Source organism: Castanea sativa, chromosome 12 (genome assembly GCF_040712315.1).
Source record: "Castanea sativa cultivar Marrone di Chiusa Pesio chromosome 12, ASM4071231v1".
Taxonomy (NCBI): domain Eukaryota; kingdom Viridiplantae; phylum Streptophyta; class Magnoliopsida; order Fagales; family Fagaceae; genus Castanea; species Castanea sativa.
The window spans coordinates 5,394,855-5,408,611 of NC_134024.1; the positions used below are offsets into that span (position 1 = coordinate 5,394,855).

General features: G+C 33.3%; 1 protein-coding gene across 1 annotated transcript; it reads right to left on the reverse strand.

Annotated features, from left to right (window-relative positions):
- Positions 1-3,279: 3,279 nt before the first annotated feature.
- On the reverse strand, positions 3,280-5,985 carry LOC142619913 (large ribosomal subunit protein uL6). The gene is made up of 3 exons (XM_075793286.1): positions 5,523-5,985; positions 3,662-3,784; positions 3,280-3,562 (listed from the first exon to the last, which is right to left on the reverse strand). The coding sequence occupies exons 1-3, from the start codon at positions 5,895-5,897 to the stop codon at positions 3,476-3,478; spliced, it is 585 nt and encodes a 194-aa protein (XP_075649401.1). The 5' UTR covers positions 5,898-5,985; the 3' UTR covers positions 3,280-3,475.
- Between the last annotated feature and the right edge of the window lie 7,772 nt (positions 5,986-13,757).

A 13,757-nucleotide genomic window follows, 5' to 3' on the forward strand; every position in this document is an offset into this window, starting at 1 on the left:
CTATTCAGTCACCACTGATCTACTCAGTCCAGTTAGGTTTTATTGGTCCTATTCAGTCCATAATTTCAACTTCGGTCCTATTTAGTCCTGTTCAGTTCATCTTGAATCTATTTGGTCCTATTATGTCCATTTGGTCCAATTCGGTCTTTCGAATCACTTCGGTTCATTTTGGTCTACTTCGATCTATTTTTGTGCACTTACATAATGGAAAAAGACATATTTGGATTGAAAGCACATAATTTAAATCCAAATTTATTAAAAAACATAAGTTGAAAAATTAATAAGAAAAAAAAAGAATTAAAATAAGAGAGAATTTTGTAAATGGGTGGATGATATGACTCAACAAAAGTGTAGCAACAATAAATGTTACGTTTTAGCTTTTAGATATAAATATAGATTGTATTTGGCTAGAAGTAGGAGGCAATGTTTTTTTGAGAAAGAAGTAGGAGGCAATGTTAGTGGGAAGTTTTTGTTTTTTTAACGTGAGTTGCCAATATGGATAACAGTGTGTTTTGAATTAAAGTTGTGTGGCCTATTTTTAAGGATAAGGAACGTGAGCAAGAAAAATTAACTGGGAGCCGTTTTTTTTTTAAATTGAATTATTAAATTTAAATTAACTATAGGGGTTATCTAGAGAATTTAGTCCTCAGATTACTGACATGTAATTAACTTTCGAAATTCACTTAATATATAGAGATAATAACTTGCCTCTTTCGCACGTGTGCTCAAAACTTCTTTCTCATTTGGGGTTTATGTTAATCTAAATTAGAGGATTTTCGCATTTGCTCAGTGGTGTTAGACACTTTTTTTTTTCAATCACTATATCGTGACGCTAACTACCACCCTCACCCTCACCCTCACCCTCACCCTCACCCTCATCCCTGCCCCCAAAAGAAAAAAGCGGAAGCTTAAGGGAATGTTCGATTTTTTTTTTTTCATCATTCATCACTCCTCACTCAATTTTCGTCACTCATCACTCATAACTCATAACTCATCACTTAAAATACCTCAATTTCCTATACCCATCCATTTGGCACACTTCACTCAGCTTCTTATCACTCAATTTTTCTACTTTTTTGTGGGACCCATGGATTAACTTGGTGCAGTTTTTTTTTTTTTTTTCCTTCCACCCCCAATACCCAAACTCACCAAACCCAGTGAAAAAAAAAAAAAAAAAAAAAAAAAAAAAAGAAGAAGACCAGACCAAACCCAACGTGAAAGGGAAAAGAAAAAAAAGAAGAAGAAGAAGACCACCCAAACTCACCAAACCCAGTGAAAAAAAAAAAAAACCAAACCAAACCCAAAAACACAATGTGAAAAAAAAAAAAAAAAAAAAAAAAAAAAAAAATTAAGAAGACCAGACCAGACCAGACCTAGCATGAAAGGAAAAAGAAAAAATGAAGAAGAAGAAAACCACACACACACTGTACCCAGCAGAAAAAAAATGTCAAAAGTTGCGGCTGGGTGGGTCTCTCAATGTGTGTTTATTTACAAAAATGTTATCATAACTCTGTTTCCATAACTTGAAAACACCTAAAATATGTTTTCAGTTTCCATAACTCATCACTCAAAAATCAGAGAATTGAGTGATGGAAACAAAAACTGGAAACAATGCCAAACACACTCCTTAGCCGTGGAACCCACATATTTTGAATTATGGGTGATGGAAACAGAGTTGTAAGTGATAGAAACTAAAAATCCAAACACCCCTTTAAGACTTTTTTTCTAACAGTTCTTTTGATGGTTTTCTTTTCTCGTGACGTTGAAATATTAGCACTCCATTTGTCAATCATATTTTGTACATTAAAGCATTTTTCACTAAAAAATTACTACTATTTTATTTTCCTCTCTCTCTCCTATTTACACTATTATTTTTGTCTTTAAATTTTACCATAACTTTCCTATTCCTCTATCATTTTATTGCAAACTATGTTAATAAAATATCAACTAAAACAATGTAAAATAATGAATCGGTCCACTTCAGTCTAGTTTGGTCAAGCTGAAAGTTTTTTAATTTTTGGGAAGAATTTGGAAGGGATAGGAGAGGGTTTCTAATTTTTATAATAATAATAATAATAATAATAATAATAATAATAATAAATTATCAATTTTGTCCTTATGATGTCAATCTACATATTTCTTTAAATTGAACCCAAATTTATATTTGAAACTTTCAATTGAACCCAAATTTATATTTGAAACTTTCAATTGAACCCAAATTTATATTTGATATAAGTAGTTTGTATGAGCGTCTAGTACCAGCTATCATCACACTCCAATATATCGGTGACTGAAAAATGTATAAATATCATTAGACAAACAAAGAAACCGTGAATTAGGATGAAGAGAAAGTTTTGACATCATACCAAAATAAGAAAAGTCTTAAAACACATGACTGAGACTAGTATAATTTTTCAGAAATTAGTCATTACTATTGCCGTGTTGTACCGTGCCTATATCCTTACTTCCTAGTTTGCAAGAGAAATTGGAATGACCGAAACTCTCAATATCTTTGAATCAGACTCAATGAACACAGATGAAATCTATAATTAACAAAATGGCACTTTACATTTTTTAAGAATTTTTTAAAAAATGAATTATTTGTTCATTTATCAAGCCTATAGTTTTTTTTTTTTTTTTCCGAGAAAGATGTAGACCGTAAGGGAACATTGTTAGGATAGACCAAGGACAAGATTGACCACACAATACCATATCACATACGTCAACTCAGAAAATTATTTTACATAAGGTGGGAAACTCACCAATGATAAGGTTTTCTTTTATTGCAAGAACTAAATTAATATATAAATGCAATTCTCCCGACTTATATAGGTCCAAAATGTAAGTTCTCTGCGAAACTTGTTTCACTAGTGTCAACACCAATATGAAAACTTTTTTAAGTGACTGACAGCACTAGCTTACGACCAGATTGCTTGGGAACGAGTTACAGTGGTTGAACTGAGAAGTCAAAGCTTTAATGGGGTTGGCCTCAACACATAAAACAATTTAGTCACATAACAGAAACAGGGGGAACAAAAAAAAAATTAACAGTGGCAGAATCAAATTCTCCCTATGGTACAATGAAATCAACTTAAGAATAGTGAGTCATATCACCCCAAAAAAGGAGTCTCTCCCTGCGAGGGAAATCCAATGAAGAAGGCAAAAAAAGAATGCCAAATGTCTACAAACAAAAAAGAATTCAAACATAAGCCAAGAATATAGGTTATGTTTGTGGAACCATCCACTGAATGCCCTTCAAACATCACACACGGGTCTTGCTTAGGTTAAGATTCATACATTACAACGCCATTGTTTGAGTAAAATTGACACATCTTAAGCAGAAAACCTTTGTCCACAAAAGCTGGGAATAACCATTCAAAACAAAAATTATGGTCCAACTATTAAAAGCTACATAATTCAAACCTAGGTATTTTAAAGATAACTTTTCAAAATTTTTGATCAATTACAATTACAATTACTCCTCCTCTACGATGGTCCCCCTCTCACTGACATATATGCCGTCAAGGAATTTCCGGATATCCTTGTTCTTCACGTGGCACTTCTGCAAAACCAACAAGAGATTAGGTCAGCAAGTGCATATAACATATAACAGAAATGATTGTACATTTTTTTTTATATGTGTTTGGACAAAGAAATGGACCTGGTTTATCAAGGCAGCAGAACGAGAGACCAGTTCGATGTCGTTCCCATCCAGTACAAGCTCATCCTTGACCTTCTCAGATCGGAGAATAGTGACCCCATCAAGCATATCCACCTTCCTTACCTAAAAACCAACAAACACAAAAAAACCAACCAAGTCAATTAACTTGTCAAAGTTTAGTATCAACGAATCCAGGCCTTAGCCTTTCGCAACATTGCAAAAAATTAACAAGTAGCACCATAAAATGCTTAAGGAGCTGCACTATTACAAACTACAAAGCGCAGTCACATTCAGAAAGTGAACAAACAATACAAAGTACCACATGAGAGTGACTACTGTTGACACCACCAAACGATGAGCATTAACATGTAGAACCATAAAAGGCTTTAGGGCTGCACTATTACAAAGGCTAGTCAAATTTGGAAAGTGAACAAACAATAGGAACTATAAATATAGCACAAAACAGAGTCTTTGTAGTATCATAACATTTTTTGTTTTGCATATTAGATATTAAAGTACTACATGAGAGTGACTAACATTGAGTATTGACAGCACCAAACGATAAGCATTAACAAGTTGTACCATAAAACAATTAAGGGACTGCACTATTACAAAGGCTAGTCACATACAGAAAGTGAACAAACAATAGGAACTTTAATTATAGCCCATAACAGAGCACTCTGTAGCACCTAACATTTTCGGGTTTGCATATTAGATGTAAAACTACTACATGAAAGTGACTACTATTGACACTACCAAACAATAAGCATTAACAAGTAAAACCATAAAACACCCAAGGGGCTGCACTATTACAAAGGCTAGTCACATTCAGAATGTGAACAAACAATAGGAACAGTAACTATAGCCCATAACAGAGTACTCTGTAGTATCCTAACATTTTCGGTTTTGCATATTAGATATAATATTACTACATGAGGGTGACTACTATTGACACCACCAAATGATAAGCAATAACAATTAGAACCATAAAACGCGTAATGGGCTGCACTATTACAAAGGTTATTTACATTCAGAAAGTGAACAAACAATAGTAACTTTAATTATAGCCCATAACATAGTACTTTGTAGCATCCTAACATTTCGTATTTGCATATTAAATATATAATTACTACATAAGAGTGACTACTATAAGCATTAACGAGTAGAACCATAAATCGCGTAAACTGCAATATTACAAAGGCTAGTCACATTCCAAAAGCGAATAAACAATAGGAATTAGGAATTGTAATTATAGCCCATAACAAAGCACTTTGTAGCATCCTGAAGTTTCTGTTTTGCACATTAGATATAAAAAGTACCGCACGAGAGTGACTACTATTGACACCACCAAATGCATTAACAAGATTTAAAATTACTACATAAGAGTGACTACATAAGAGTGCTATTTACATTCAGAAAGTGAACAAACAATAGTAACTTTGATTATAGCCCAGAAACATAGTACTTTGTAGCATCCTAACATTTCCGATATGCATATTAGATATAAAATTACTACATAAGAGTGACTGCTATAAGCATGAACAAGTAGAACCATAAATCGCGTAAGCTGGAATGAGGAACTGTAATTATAGCCCATAACAAAGCACTCTGTAGTATCCTAAAGTTCCTGATTTGCATATTAGATATAAAAAGTACCATATGAGAGTGACTACTATTGACACCACCAAATGCATTAACAAGATTTAAACTTTCCCAAACACTTTTTTTCGCAGCATTTAAACCAAAATCGACTACTACAACAAATATACACAATCCACAGTAAACGAAAACGACCCAGATGCAAAAAACGAAAAACAAGGAGAACCCAATTGAAAAAACAGCGAAAAGAGAAATGGGTCACCTTTTTTTCTCCAAGAAAGTTCCTGATCTCGATGGACTTGCTGGTGTTGGTGATACTGGCATTGATGGGGAAATGAGCATAAACGAACCTCATCTTGTAACGGTAACCCTTGGTGACACCGGTGATGAGATTCTCGACGTGGCTGAGAGCGGTGCGGATCGCGGCGGAGGTCTTCCTGGAGCCGAACCAAGCGTCGATCTTCAGCTTTCGCTTCCCGGTTTCCTCATCGGTGATGAGGTCGAAATCCAAGTTCAGGTGTTTGAAGTTTCTTACGAGCTTGCCACGTGGGCCTTCCACCTCAATGACCTTAGCGTTCACCTTGATCTTAACCCCATCTGGGATGTCCATGGTCTCAGATGACAAGATGGTCTTCATGGTCTCTCTGTGTGTCTCGCTCTCAAACTCTAGCTGCGCCTCTGTGAGAATGAAAACAATGAGGTGGTGGCAACCAAAAACCCTAAACTATGTGTGTGTATATATTCAAGGTACAGTAAAAACCTAAACCCTTTTGGGCCTTTGTTTGTTTGTTGAGACCCAATTTAAGCTATTTGGGTTGGTAGTTCTAAAAATCAGCTCGAATTGGGCTAGGTTTGGTTAATAGATTGTAATTATTTTGTCAAACCTAAGAAAAAAGTTTGGACATTTTCTTTTCCTGATTGAGATTAATGGTACAGAGACATTGACCAATAATTTATTAGACTATTACTATATTCCTAGTAGTTTGATGGCTACGTATTATATAATTTGCAAAATTATATAAATTATGTTTTTCAATTTTGGGAAATTACACTTTACCTTTTTAAACTATGCCCTAAGTTACACTTTGTACCATAAACTTTTCGAATGCACATTTTGCACCCTAAACTATGACTCTTGTTACAATTTGCACATTAACGTTGAGTTTACCGTTAACTTGGATGGAAAAGTATGACATCACGTGAAAAGACTCAATTGCCCTTCTTCTCAATCCCTTAAAAATAAAAAGAGAAATTACACTTTACTACCCTAAACTATATTCTTGATTACACTTTACACTCTAAACTTTAGATTTTCATCCAAGCTAACAGCAAACTTAATATCGGGGTGCAAAGTGTAACAAAATTCATATTTTATGGTGCAAAACGTGCATTCGAAAAGTTTAAGGTACAAAGTGTAATTTAAGGTATAGTTTAGAGTGGTAAAGTGTAATTTCCCTTTAATTTTTACTTGTAAAATTTTTAAATTTATGATTTAATTTTTTTTTTATTTTTGGATTTTCAATCATTTAATTTGCATATGGTTTCAATGTACCCTTTCAGTCCATCTTTGTCCAAAGTCATCAAACTCTACACGATAAAAATAAAAAATAAAAAATAAATTAGTATCCAAACTTAACAAAACCAAGAAAATTATATCTATTTATTTATATATGTGAAATTATTTTTTAATTAACCATTACTCTGACAAAAAAAAAAAAACCAAACAAACAGAGTATCACATTATTGAGACCAACCAAAGATTCTACCTCCAAATAGCTGCCCATACCATTGGCCAACCCCTTCTTAACCTAAAAATCATCTACATAAAACAAATCAAAACTCAGTGGCGACTCTAGAAAATTTTTTCAATGTGTTCCTCAATAAGCATAAATTACACAATCTAATAATAAAAAATTTATATATTGACAACAATAACAATAAAAAAACACGCAAATACATAAAATTTACAATTGCCTTCTACGAGTTTTCATATATTAAAATCATTGCATGATAATTATCATTATTAATGCTACAAGCTACATCTTTTTCAATATACACAACCAAGCAATCATTCATCCACTGATCTCCCATTTGATTACGCAGTTCATTCTTTATATATTTCATTGCTGAAAAACTTCTTTCTACTGTTGCAGCAGTAACTGGAAGAGTCAAAGCTAACTTCACAAGCAAATAGACTAATGGATATGTCTCATGCTTCCTTGTGCTCACTAAATTTTCAGCAAGTTCCCTAACTTCTAGAAGCTCTAAAAACAAGTCATTGCTACACATATCAAAAATGTAATTCTGAAGTTGAGAGTCAAATGCCAAAATATCGGTCCCAAGAAAATCATAGGGATAGAACTTAGCTAGACGTATCAACTTTTCCTTATTGAAAGTCACAAATGAATTACTTGGATTCAAGCAAGCCAAACAAAGTAGCAAATTGGTATTCGCCTTAAAAAAACGATTGTTAAGCTCTAGAAGTTACATATCTAAGATTGTGTAGAATAGCTCAACACGATAATTATGTAAATTTGTATTTTGTTGAATGTTGCATCGCAGCCTCCCACTAACTACAAATATTTCATCTATGTTCAAGATAGAAATATCATGTGTGGTACAAAATGAATACACTTCAGTCAATAAAGATTTCCATTCATCATCTCTCATCTTGCAATCGTTACGTAGACACTTTAACAAGATCCATAGCATTTACTATATCTTGATTTTTTTTCTTTTTTTTATTTGCAATGCTATTGATGACTCATTTGTGACCCCCAAAATGTTTTTCATCAAGTGTAGAACAAAAGCAAATTCAAAAGATAGAATTGACCTTATAATAGATCGAGCTTCAACTTTTCGTTCGGAGAGGCCATCTTCTTCAATAATCTCAAGTACATCAACAGCAGCAAAGAACATCAAAATCAAAAGAGAATAGTCTCATAATATGATCTCTAACGTGTATCACTAGGGCATTTAAGATTTGTCTCTTGATTCAAACCTTACCCACTTCTACGTACACCGTTCTCTAAATTTTCTTTAATTTTGGCAAATCGTGCATCTCAAAAAGCATCTCGTCTCTTACAAGAGCCTTCAACAACAGTTACTAAATTACTAATCACATAAAAAAAAATTCAGTAATGTTAGTGTGATTTTTAGCAATAGCAACAAGTATCAATTGAAGTTGATGAGCAAAACAATGGACATAAAATGCTAACTTATTCTCTTTCAAAATTAAACTTTTGAGACCATTGATGTCACATTGCATATTACTAGCCCCGTTATAACCTTACCCACGTAGATTCAATAAACTCAAATTATGTTCACAAAGTAAACATTCAATAGCATATTTGAGTGACAAAGTGGTGGTACTTGCTACATGTACAACACCAAGGAACCACTCTATAATAATTCATTTTTTGTTCACATAACAAAGAACGAGGGTCATTTGTTCTTTCACTGAGATATCACGTGACTTATCAACTAATATTGAAAAGAACTCATTATCAAGATCCTTAATGATGACTTTGGATGTTTTACGTGCAATTGCATTCACAATGTCTTTTTGAATATCAGAGTGGGTAAGCTTGCAATTTTTCGGAGCTTTTTGCAACACTTTATTGATAGATTCATTGTGATCTCCCAAAAATTGTAGAAACTCAAGGAAATTTCCTTTATCACTTGAACCTTGAGATTCATCGTGAATACGAAAAACTAATCCCGGCATAAAAGGAATCTTATGCAATCAACTATTGCATTTATTTAAACCCGATATTCAGATTTATCTTGATTTGATTGCTTAACCAAAACACTTTAAATGTGTTGCTTTTCCTTCAGTAGATCTTCACTCTTCTTGACAGCTTGGTTATAAGTACTATTAACTCCTCCAACATGGGAATCGAACTTCACAAGCTAATTCCAAAGTTTGAATCCCTTCGTTACAAAAGTCTCACCTCCTCCTTGCTTACAAACATCTTGCCCAAATAGGTAGCAATAAAAATAAAATGCCGCATCCTTGTCTATACTATATTCCAACCATTTTCTATTTACATACCATTCAGCTCTAAATCGACGGGGCTTTCCAGAAAAATGTGATACAGGGTAATCATGAACAGGTTGACAATGGCCTTTTGTTAAATAATGTCTTCTTATTTCATCATGATTATTAGAATGATAAGATGATATCTTCTGTCATAACCCAGGATCTGAAGGAAAGTTTTCTAAGTTAAAGTCAACACAAATTCGCTTAGAAGATAGAGATGAATCTTGCTCAGGAGATGAATCTTGGGTACGTGGTTTTCTTATCAAATATTTGTCCATAGTTCTAACAAAAGAATAAATAATAAACTATAAGTTCAATTGAAATATTAATAAAATTATTAATTATTGTTGTTTAGTTGTTTCATTTATTTGTTTATCTTTTATAAACTATAATTTGTTATATTGTTGTTTCATTAATTATAAATTTATTAATTATTATTTAGCTTAACATAATTTAATTTGTTTGTCTTTTATAATGTATTGGTTAATTATACTGCTTTAATTATTGTTGTTTAGCCTAACAATAAACTATATTGCTTTAATTTATTTTTCATTAATTATATTGTTTTAATTTGTTATATTGTTTACACTAAAAGAGCTACTGATGTGCACATTACACATCTCATGTGCAGCACAATAATTAAAGCACTAAAGCAGTGTAATGTGCAACCCGGCCCCCCATGTGCCCATCTACTCCCACCCCACTCAACACACAAGCACGCCTCATGCCTGATGCCCCTGCCAATTAGAAAATTTCACAATCACATATTACACTAAAAGACAATTAATATCTTACCAACACCAACACACTACACACACCAACACCAACACCAACACCAATGGATAAGATAAACTGATAAAGCCAAATTCAAAAGGTCAAAAATAGACAAAATATTAATAAAGTTAAAGACTTAAACTTCGGCCAATGAGCCAATCACAGACAAACTCACAGTTCAAGAATCAAAAGAGTAAAGAGAGAGAGTTAGTCTTATTAAAGAATAACGAGAAAGCGAGTTTCATTTATTTCATCATTTTCATTTCATTCAAATAGAGAGAGAGAGAGAGAGAAAGAGAGAGAGAAGTACCTTGAGGGAGGGAGCACCGAAGCAGCCAAGCAGGGAGGCCTGAAGGCTGAGGCCGTTGAGGCAGTAACAAGCCACAAGGCGACGAGCGATCTCCGATGAGGGCGAGCGACGACTCAATGAGCGACAACGACGACGGGCGGGCAATGACAACAACGTGCGAGCGACGACGACGACGATCTGGACTGGACCAATCCGATCTCTGTCTATTGGCTTCAGGCTCAAGCGGCGTTGCTCTTGCTCTGAGGGACTGAGGCGTTGCTGTCTTTAGGTTTGCTTTAGTTTAGGTCTTTAGTGATTTCTTTTTCTTTTTTTCTTTTTTTTTGATAAAGCCTTTAGTGATTTCTGATTTAGACCTTTAGGGATTAAGGCATTGCTCTTTTTTTTTTTTGTGGAGAATCTGTGGGTTTGCTAACTCTGTAATCTGTTGGGCTTGCCGTGGGCTCTGTTACAATTTTTTTTTTTTTTTAGTTCAATTTTTTTTTTGGCTTGAAAGTAGAACATATAATTTTTTTTTTTTTTAATTTGAGGGTGTTCCTAATACAAAGCAAATATAAAAAATTTAAAAAAAAATTCAGGTTTTTTTTCAGGTTTTTTTTGTGACCAAAGAGCTTCGTGATCTTCATCATGTGATGAACTGAATAACTTTGCAACCAACATCCTTTTCAAGTTGATGATTAAGTCCCGTACTGGGATCCGTGCATCATTGGTTAGTCACGTACTGAGATTCGTGCATTGAACTGGAAGATTGTCACTGCAATACAAGTCCAATTGGGTTTTGGGGTAAGGATTCAACTGTAGGTTGGTATTTCGGAATAGGCCAAAAGGTTTGGTAAAATTTCTTATACTTGTAAACGCTTGTGATTGACAATAGTGAATTCTTGGGAGTGGTGACATGAAATTCACCTGATGGGGTTTTCCCTCGGTGGTTTTTCCCATTCGTAAACAAATTACTTATGTTAAATTTATTTTCCGCTGCATTTAGATAATTTGGTGATCTATTTGTGGTGCCACGCTATTGCATGAAATTTGATCTAAATAACTTGGGTAATTAATTAATTAATTAACTTGGGTAATTAATTAATTAATTGCAAGGGGTCAATTCATTTTAACCCAACACATATCATTCCAAGAGACAACATCTTTTGGATATGTCGTCAAACACTCCTAGAGCAATGTCTATATCTCCACATTTAGAGTACATTTCAACTAGTGAGTTCTTCAAACTTGTAGAATGCTCTAGTCTAACCATCTTGATATATTTATGGATCCAACTCCCCAAATCTAAATCACCAAGTTGGGCCAAAATTTCGATATGATGTATATTTGAAAACAATGTAGATATAAGTGCATGTGTGAATGTGGTAACTGTGCATTTATCCCTCCAACAAGGGATAGAAGTGGATGGAAATATAGATCTATACCTCCCACTAGTGGCAGCGCCACATATAGGTCAGGGTGGTCCTAGGACCACCCTGACCTGAATTCTTTTTTTTTTTAAATATATATAATAAAAAAAATTTATATATCTACCTATAAAAAAAAAATTGGGAACACCCTCAAAAAAATTAGGAACACTCTCAAAAAAATTTTATGCCAATAAAATTAAATTTTGGTAGATTATTTGTTACATTTTGGCTGGTTCCAGTTTTTAGAAGAAAAAAAAGAAAAACTCTTAAACTGACAAACTCGTCAGCATAGCATGTCATTACTTGCGTCGAACACCTAAAAAACAAATCCAACTATCGCAAAGGTCGCCCCTTCTTCTTCTTCTTCTTTGCTTCGTCTCAGACGTTCTGCTAGTCTACCTCTTCTTTCTTTTTTTACTCTAATTTTTGGTTTGTCAAGTTTTTTCTTTAGTTTGTTTTTTAGACTTTTAGCTTGCTGACCCCACCCACATGACAAAGCTTTGGAAATGACAAAACTCAAAAATCTAACAAAAGATTTTGATTTCAAATTTATTTATTGAGTCTTGCCTCTTCCCAATATGATATACATATATATACACTCTTATTTTACTATTTTTTGTTGTTGTTTTTCATTATTCAATTACATATTTATGTTTTAATATTCTAAAACAATAATTGTTATGTAATAACTAAATGATTTGAGTGTCAAAAAAGAAAAACTAATGATTTGTTTATTTGAGTTTTACTTATTTGGATTAATAATTTTATGTTGTATAAGAAAATATAAATATTTTTAATTTTTAATTTTTTTTAGAAACCTCGAAACACCCTGAAACAGTACGTCGAAATAAATCGGTACCAAAATATTCCGTTCCACTAAACAAAACGAAACAAGGTCCAAAACGGTATTCATAACATTGCTTTCAAGCAAAAAGAAAAAGCTAAAAAAAAAATTTGAACTAAAATCTAAAAAATAAAAAATTGTAATAGAGAATCAGAAAAAAAAAAAAAAAAAATTGTAACAGAGCAAGTCCACCGAGGAACACCCTGAGAAACAATCCTGGAGCCGCCACTGCCTCCCACAAGGGATAGAAAAATATGTGAATGCGAGAACTTACATTAAAAAAAAAAGGCTAATGAGTATGCAGGAATTTACCTTAAGAAAGGGAATTCATTACATGAGAGTTTACACTAGATGGAACTACTTGCTATGAAAGAAATTATGTCATGGAAAATGCTACTTAATAAATTTACACCACCACCACCCGTGCATGATAATCTACACAAAAAAGACCAACCAAAGGAATTTATGGCATAAAAATGTGCTTGAGAGCATTCACATCAGATTTTGGCAAGTCAACCTCAAAAAACACACATATCAATATGTACATCCATTGTGTGAAATGAGATTTTGTTACAGTGCTTGTATAAATATACTTAAGCATAGTAGCTTATGCAAAAAAAATTTCTTTGCGTTTCTTGATTGTGAAGGAAGAGAATGAGAGGCAGTTGCTGTGTGAAAAGAGACAAGCAATTAAAAAAATAAAGAAAAATCGACATTTTAATAAAATATAGTATATAATAAATAATCATATGTGAGTATTTTGTAAGATAATTAATTAAATCTTTTTTTTTAAGTTCTTATTCTAAAATAGACCGTTATGATAGGCCAAGAATGTATCGACCCCTTATGATGAATTAATTGATTAATTAGCCAAGTGTATTAATTAATCAAATTAACATGCAAAACATATGGCAGCACAAACAAATCACCAACTAAAGTAAAATGCAGCGGAAATTAAAGTTGACATGATGATTTGTTTGTGAATGAGGAAAACCTCCAAGGCAAAAACTCAACCGGGTGATTTTAAGGTCACCACTCCCGAGAATTCGCTATTATCACAACAAGCGATTACAAGTAAAGGAATCCTAGTACCGTATACCAACCTACAGTTGAACCCTTAC